General features: G+C 43.2%; 1 protein-coding gene across 1 annotated transcript; it reads left to right on the top strand.

Annotated features, from left to right (window-relative positions):
- LOC109225055 (RNA-directed DNA polymerase homolog) lies at positions 5,432-5,827 on the top strand. Its single transcript, XM_019389647.1, has one exon. The coding sequence runs from the start codon at positions 5,432-5,434 to the stop codon at positions 5,825-5,827; it is 396 nt and encodes a 131-aa protein (XP_019245192.1).

The following is an 8,824-nucleotide window of genomic DNA, read 5'->3' as shown; positions in this document are numbered from 1 at the left end:
CAATTAGTTTTGAATATCTTATTTGTCTAGCATGACATGAAAACTTGATATGCATCTAATTAAAGTCTATTATATGACTTATATGACAATCCTTGAAGGATTTAAATTGGTTAAATCATATAGAATTCATGGTCATCCTCAGTTCAATTTGTGCACAAATGTATCTTGCTATAACTATAGGCATGATAATATGATAGCAAGAGTTTTCACCTCCATATGAAGATATTGAACTGACGATTCCAACAAGATCATATGAAGACAATTCATCTCTATCAAGAATGATGATTTCAAGGTGCAATATATTCATTCAAGTTAATATGGCTGATTTGTTCATCAAATCTCTACCAAAGATCTTTTGAAGATGGTGCACAAGATTGGAATGTAAATGCTTAAGGAAGTGAATTGATGCTCTCATCAGGGGGAGTTAATACGCGTTGTACTCTTTTTCTCTTACAAGGTTTTGTCCCATTTGGTTTTCCTTGCAAGGTTTTCAACGAGGCAACCAAAAGGCATATTGTTAGATATGTGTACTCTTTTTTCTTCTCTAGAATTTTTTCCCACTAGGTTTTATTTTAGTTAAGGTTTTAACGAGGCACATTATCTGTTGAATAGACATTCAAGGGGGAGTGTTATAAATAGAATTGTATTTATGGTGAATGTCTATATTTAGAGAGATTCTATGGTTCATTGCTTGGTGGCTAAGTCACCCTCTCCTTATAAATAGAGACTTCTATTCCCATTGTAATTCATCCCAAAATCAATAAGTATTCTCTCTCCCTACTTTTCTTTGCCATACTATTCTTCTTCTCTTATTATTTTATAACACTAAAAGGCTAATTGTACACAACTATTTTCAGTGTCATGCTTACTTATATATAGGTCAATTTTCAACATGACAAAATAAAAACAAATATAATTAGTATGTTAACATCAATAGTAAATACTTTTCCAGTCTAATTCCATAAAAGCATAGTTTATAGGTACGATAATCAACATCCTTAATGGTCGATCTTTGGAATGCTACATACCAAATAATAGATAACGTGGTGATGTATAAATTATAATCCACGAACCCTATTCTGCAATAGCATTTTTCATCTTCCTGTTATTAATCAGAGAGATTAAGAAATATCTACATGAAAAAAATAACTGACGATATTTCACTTGTCAAACACGCAGGAAGAAGGTTCAACCTGTGTGACCCAACAAAAATATGTCTTTGTTTTATACAATTAGATTTATTGAAAAATAAGATTAATCATAGCCAACACTAATATTCAATGACAGATCTAGTACTTTAAGGCGAGTATTTAATATGTAATATTAAAGAAGACTATCTTGAGGGAATAATGGAACAATAAAGACTTAGAAATATAAAGGAGAGCAATAAATCATAATAAATAGCTTCTAAATAGTAAATGAGACAATGATCACCCGACAAGAATGAGATTCTCGGATGTGTTTTCTGATAATGATGGATGATGATAAACGATCGTGTATTCCGATATTTCTTGGATGGGGAGAGAGGAATAACAGGAGAGAAGTGTAAAGCCAAGTTTTATTTCTATTCAATAAAGTGACAATCTTGTACAGAGAATGTTGATAAATTTCTTTACAAAAGGTCCAATCATCTTTTCTGATCTGCGTCACTTCCTATTTATAAGGGCCACAAAACCCTAAATGTAATAACAGAAAAGAATATCCATAGAATATTCTCTAAATCTTAAGATTGGTGATGCTCGTCCACGTCCTCGTCTTTTGCCGATCCGGTTCGACCTCAGCTTCGATCGTAGCCATCTAGCGATCCGATGCTGAAACTACTCAAGAGCAAGCAAAAGAGTCTACCGAGGCCGCCCAATCTCGAGCTCTTTGGATTGCCGAGCTTGCTAAATGCCAATCTCATAGGGAGACCCTCGAAGAAATTCATGCTCGAGGTTTCGAATTTACTGATGAGATAAAGAAGGCCAAAGAGCACGAAGACGATGCTAGGGCACTGGCCTCCTCTGATGACGATGATGATGACGACAGCAAGAGCGGGTCCGAGAATGGGGAGGACCCCGATGGAGAAGAAGCTGCCCTCGAGGAAAATTGGGAATATTAGAATTTTTCATTTTTTTATTTTCTGCGTGGGACCCTGATCGGTTCTTGTAAATATCTTCGTATATAAAAGATCTTTTTTCTCTTTGACTTGTCTTTTTTCTTTTTCCTGCCTCGTGAAAATTCTATTTTATTCATGCCTTCATGCCTTATAGAGATTTTGCTCACAAGTTTGAGACTTAGGCAATCAGATCGAAGTCGGACTAGTGTAGTCTTTATAATCGAGTGAGTACTTGCTCGAACTCGAAGTAGGGTGACCCTTAAATTTTAGTTGAGTAAGGATAATTTCTCGAACTTAAAAAATAAAACAGCCCTTAGGCTCTTGAATTAGTCCGATATGGCCTCAAAAGAATGGCTTTTTTACCTTTCGGTTTAAAAAGTTAATCATATAAAAATTTGTCATGCCTTATGTCATGGGCGGCTTTCCAGCCATGCCCCATGACCCCTTGGACGCGCCCCGTGGCATCTTGGCAAGCCTCCCAAAGCCTAGCGCCACGGATGGCCCCGTGGTCTTGGCTGCGCCAAGTGACAAGCGCGCATTTGCCTCCGTCGCCCCACCGATATCCCTCGCTAGCGCCTAGCCATAGGAAGCTGCCAACAACGCCGCACGTGCAGAAAACGCCGCGCGCACAGATCGTGATGCCAAAGATAAGGTTGCCGACAACGGACCTGTTTCTACCTTGTAGAAAACTAAGTCCTTTTCATTATAAATATTGAGTAGTTTTATTCCATGTATTTCCATTATGATTCCCTAGCTTAGTTAGGTCAAGTCTTGTAACTTTGGTTTATTTTTTTAAGTATTATTAGGGAGGATCAAGCAATCAAAACTTTCTAGCAAGCAAACAATTCTCTGTATTGGTGTCTCTCCCCCTTGACACCGCGTTTCTTTTTTGTAATAGCTTTCATTAATGCAATCAAGATTTCTTTCAATTCTCATTTCTGTTCTCTCAATTGCTCTTGACATTGATTTTCTCGTACGACACGAACAATCTTGTCTAGCGTACGGAGGGGACCTCAACTGGCGGATAGTAACTGCACTGACATTAATTGCTTAGCCTTATGTCACCGTTCCAAGGAATCTTAGGAAGGCTCCACATAACAGTTGGTATCAGAGCCTAGGCTCGACATCGGACGAGGGAACACATTGCCATTACCATAATTTCGGACCATGGTGAATCATGGGGATCGCATTTCGGCCCTTAAAGAGACGGTTGATGTATTACGACCCATTGTGGATACGGTGCCTGAACTAAGAACCAACCCAGTGCAAAGGGTTTGACGACCTGGACCGCAGAATGCTCCAGGCCGAAGTTGACATAGAAAATATCAGTCGTGACTCTGAAGGAGGCCGGCAAACGGCAGCCACAGAGGCAGCCAAAATTTTGTGTAAATTCAAGGGCCTCCAACAGGAGCGTGCTAAGGATTTAGCCTACAAGGCACAAGAGGTAGATATGGTGAATGTCATGCAACAAACTATAGACAACTTGACAGGCCAGCTCAATGTGGTCAATGCTGCTTTACAAGGCTTGCTTCGAGGAGGTGAAAACCAAATCGGGGGTGTTGCGAACCTCTTCCCTGTGGCACAAAAACTGAAAAATTCTTGAGCCAAAGCCATACAGTGAAGCTAGGAATGCTAAAGAAGTGGAAAATTTCATATTCGACATCGAGCAGTACTTTGATGTCGTGGGAGGCCTAGAAGAAGCCAAGAAGGTAGCAACTGATGCCATGTATATTCAGGGTGATGCTAAACTCTGGTGGCGAGTGAAGTACGAAGCCATCAGGGCCGGTGAAAATGCTCTGGAGACATGGGAAGAACTTAAGGCAGCCATACGCCTATAGTTCTTCCCCAAAAATATTGAGTACAATGCAAGGAGAAAACTACGGGAGCTCTGCCAGACCAAATCTGTACGGAATTACGTGCGAGAATTCTCCGCGCTCATGCTGAACATACGTGACATAGGGGACAAAGACAAATTCTTTACATTCTTGGAAGGGTTAAAACCTTATCCCCGCATGGAGCTGCAAAGACAAAGAGTAGATACCCTACCCAAGGCTATCCAAGAAGTGAAATGCCTTGGGGACTATCAAGCAAAAACTCGGAAGGATAGGCCTCAACCGCCTGTCCGAGCGGGATACAAAGGAGGTCAGCCTAATAATGGTGGCCCTAGCAGAAGTGGGGGAGATCAGAGTGCCACCAAATCTAAGGCTTCTTCCTCAGGCAACAACAGTGCTGCGTCAAAAGAACAATGATCGGGGGAGAAAGCCCCCTTCAGGATGTCATCATTATGGCGGGCCACATTGGAATAATGAATGTCCACATGCACAGATGAACGCCCATCAAGCTTTTAATGATGGGACGGATGACGAAGAAGATGATGCGGAGCAGACCGAACCAATAGGTGCCTTCAATGCAATTGTTGGCTCTATTCCTGAGGCATTAGCGGGAACCAGTGTTGGTATCTGTAAGAAGAAGGACCCCTGCCCAATCATCAAGAAAGGGAAAAAGAACGCGTATGAGAGGACTCTTCTTAAACAAGCGAGGACCCCAATGTTCATTGAACTGAAGGTAAATGGCAAGCCCATTCAGTCAATGATAGACACGAGTTCTACCCACAACTACTTGGCCTCAACTAGGTTGGTATAGTTGTAGTAAAGGGCGTAGGTCATGTCAAGGCTATCAACTCACCTCCTCAGCCAGTGGGTGGAATAGCCAAAGAAGTACCGTGAAGCTGGGTTCTTATGAAGGAAAATTCAACTTGCACCGTGGTGATCATAGATGACTTCGAGTTGATAGTTGGGTTGGAATTCTAAAGGAAAACCAACACCATGCCCGTGCCATATGCAGACATGCTTCTGATGATGGGAGAAAACGGGGCCAAGCCCTACATTATCCCGTGCATGCCCATGAAGATGGCTGCTGAGAATATCTCGGCCTTATAGTTGAAGAAGGGAGTCAAAAGACATGAACCTATGTTCCTGGCTACCCTATGCATTGAAGATATAGAACGCTCCTGCGGCCCCATTCCTACACCAGTAAAGGAGCTACAAATGGAGTTTGAAGACGTCATGCCACAGGATATTCCAAAGAGACTCCCGCCTGGGCGCACTGTGGACCATGAGATTGAGTTGGTGCCGGGTGGAAGCCACCCTCCCAGGAACCTTATAGAATGTCACAACCCGAACACACCGAGCTTTAGAGACAGTTGATGGAGATGCTAGACACAGGATCATTGTGCCCTCCAAGTCCCCATATGGGTCCCCTATGTTATTCCAAAAGAAACATGATGGCAGTCTACGACTCTGTGTGGATTATCGTGCTCTAAACAAAATCACCATGAAGAACAAGTATCCTATTCCGCTCATGGAAGACTTGTTTGATAGATTGGGGAGTGCGACGGTGTTCACAAAAATTGACCTGAAGACAGGGTATTGGCAAGTTCATATTGCTGAGGGTGATGAACACAAGACGACCTGTGGGACAAGATATGGGTCGTTCGACTTCCTGGTTATGCCGTTCGACTTGACTAAAGCTCCAGCCATATTTTGCACCCTGATGAACCAAGTCTTCGAAGAGTACATTGACGAATTTGTGGTGGTCTATTTGGATGACATTGTGGTTTATAGCCAAACACTAGAAGAACACCTGGAGCATTTGCAAAAGGTCCTAGCCCGGTTGCGGGAACACAAATTATATGCGAAGCTATCCAAGTGCTCCTTTGCTCAAAAATAGATTGACTTACTCGGACATGTCATTGAGGAAGGGCGGAACAAGATGGACCAGCAAAAGGTTCAAACTATCACAAACCTGCCGCCCAAGGGTGTTCCTTGGTCTATGAAATTTCTAACGGTGATTTATGAAAAATTACTCCCTCATCGTAGTGCCATTGGCAGAAATACTCAAGAAGGTCACGCCTTGGGATTGGGGACCCAGGTGAGCGGAGGCCTTCAACGCATTAAAAACGGCCATGTCTAGTAGCACCGTCTTGGCCCTCTCTTATTTGGCCAAGCCATTTGAGGTACAAATGGATACTTCAGACTATGCTCTTGGTGGAGTCTTACTACAAGAAGGGCATACTGTAGCATACAGGAGCCGAAAGCTGAAGGACGCAGAACGGTGATATGCCGCCCACGAGAAAGAATCATTGGATGTTGTTCATTGCTTACGCCTTTGAAGGCATTATCTGCTGGGAACCCCGTTCGTGGTCAAGACAGACCACACATCTAGTAGCTATTTAATGACCCAGCCGAAGATGAATGGCTGACATGCCCGGTGGCAGGAACTCCTAGCGGAATTTCACTTCAATCTGGAATACCGAAGTGGGAAGACTAATCATGTTCCTGATTCGCTCAGTGGGAGAGCTGACCTAGCATCGGTGTGCCTACTCGCCACCCTAAGGGGGAGAGAAGTAGCCACCACCATAAATGACCAGATACAGGATCTACTCATCAAGGATCCTGCTGCATAGTATTTGGTTGATCTAGTAGGACAGGCAAAACTCACCAGTTCTACATGGAGGATAGTTTCCTGAAAGTGAAAAGGAACTGACTTTATGTTCCTAAAGGAGGAGATCTGAAAAAGACTCTTCTAGTAGAATGTCATGATACTCGGTGGGCCTGCCATCCCGGTGAAGAACGCACCATAGCATTACTTCGTCGTGCATATCTCAAATGACCGATGACATTGCTCAGTATGTGAGGACTTGTCTAGTATGCCAGAAGGACAAGTCAGACCGCTTGACACAAGCGGGACTCTTGAACCACTAGCTCTCCCAAAGAGACCTTGAAAAGCTTTTCTCTGGATTTCATCACCGGATTGCCCAAGGTCGGAGATCTTACAACTATCTTGGTTGTGGTGGATCGGTTTTCCAAGTATGCCACCTTTAATGCAGGCCCAATATATATCAGAAGAAGATACAACTCGACTCTTCTTCTCTCATGTCGTCAAATATTGGGGCCTGCCCAAAGACATCGTTAGTGATTGTGACTCACGCTTCACTAGCAACTTTTGGACCCAACTATTTAAGTGCCTCGGGTCAAAATGGAGTCACAACTCAAGTTTTCATTCGCAATCAGATGGCCCGACGGAGCAGTTCAACGGTATGTTGGAGGAATATCTCCGCCACTTTGTTACCAGATCGCAGAAGAATTGGGTGAAGCTTTTGGATGCTGCTCAACTGTGTTTCAATTCACAAATGAGTTCTAGTACAAACAAAAGCTGTGACGACCCGACCCGTCGTCTCATGTATTACCGCTCCATTTCCCCCATTTTATGCTTCTTCATGTTTCGTTATCGGTATGTGGTGTGTTAGAATTGATTTGGATTGGTTCTAATAAGAAATGAGACACTTAGTCTCTTTAAGGAAGGCTTAAGTTGGAAAAGTCAACCGAATATTGACTATTGAGTTGGAGGGCTCGGATGTGATTTCCGGTGATTCGGTTAGCTTCAGGGGATGATTTATGACTTAGGAGTGTGATCGGAATCGATTTTGGAGGTCCGGTGTAGAATTAGGCTTGAATTGGCGAAGTTAGTATTTTGGCGAATTCCGGTTGATGGGTGAGATTTTGATCCGAGGGTCGGAATGGAATTCCGAGAGTTGATGTAGCTTCGATATGTGATTTGTGATGTGTGTGCAAAATTTCAGGTCATTCGGACGCCGTTTGCTTGGGTTTTTGATCGAATGCGTATTTCGAAAGTTTTTAAGAAACTTAGGCTTGAATCCGATGTGATTTAATGGTTTTAGCGTTGTGTTGGCACTTTTGGTTGAGGTCCCGGGGGCCTCGAGTGAGTTTCGGAGGATCAATCGGACCATTGTTGGTATTTTGAAGTTGCAGATCTTCTGAAGTTTCTGTTGCAGACTTTTGGCCTTCGCGTTCGCGAGAAGGCTCTCGCGTTCGCGTAGGGATGCATGAGGAGGCTGTGAATTTTGCCTTCGCGTTCGCGATGTTGGTCCCGCATCCACGAAGGGGTGAGGTCTTTTGTGTTCCGCGTTCGCGATACGGTTTCGCGTTCGCGATGGTATGGCAAGTGGAAGCTACGCGTTCGCGTGCAGGATACCGCGTTCGCGAAGGTTCAAGCGGAATAGGCATCGCGTTCGCGTCTGGGATGCCGCGTTCGCGTAAGGTAAAAATTGGTCAACGCATTTTTATGCTACGCGTTCGCGGGTGTTTGACCGCGTTCGCGAAGAAGGAATTCCAGTGCTGGGCAGTGAGTTTATAAACATTTCATCCGCGAGTTGTAGTCATTTTTCCACCATTGTTGAGTATTTTGAGAGCTCTTTGGGATAAATTGAAGAGGGATTCAAGGAGGATTGATTGGAGGTAAGTTCCTTGGCCTAAATACACGAGATTATAATAGATTTAACATGGAAATTGGTTGAAATTCATCAAAAAGGGGTATAACTAGGGCTTGAGTTTTTTATATTTCAAAGTGGGATTTGATAGGTCATTTGAGCTCGGATTTGGGAGTTCTTGGTATGTATGGACTCGTGGCGAGACGAGGAATCCGGTAATGTGAGTTTTGTAATTTTTCGAGAAGTGGACCCGGGGCTCGGGTTTTGCTAGTTTCGAGATTTTTGCTATTTTTTCGATTGTTTTCGATTGGGTATTGTTCCCTTAGCATATTCTGATGTATTCGCTCTAATGTTGGATAGATTCGACGCGCGTGGAGGTCGATTTGAGGAGAAAAGGCGTCGCGAGCTAGAGATTTCGTCGGTTCGAGGTGAGTAAT

Source organism: Nicotiana attenuata, chromosome 4 (genome assembly GCF_001879085.1).
Source record: "Nicotiana attenuata strain UT chromosome 4, NIATTr2, whole genome shotgun sequence".
NCBI lineage: Eukaryota > Viridiplantae > Streptophyta > Magnoliopsida > Solanales > Solanaceae > Nicotiana > Nicotiana attenuata.
Note: the sequence above shows the minus strand (reverse complement) of the source record. Positions and strands in the feature narration are given on the sequence as shown.

Excerpts from the sequence above, each read along its gene's own strand:
- LOC109225055 (XM_019389647.1), top strand. The coding sequence starts at position 5,432 with ATGAAGAACAAGTATCCTATTCCGCTCATGGAAGACTTGTTTGATAGA.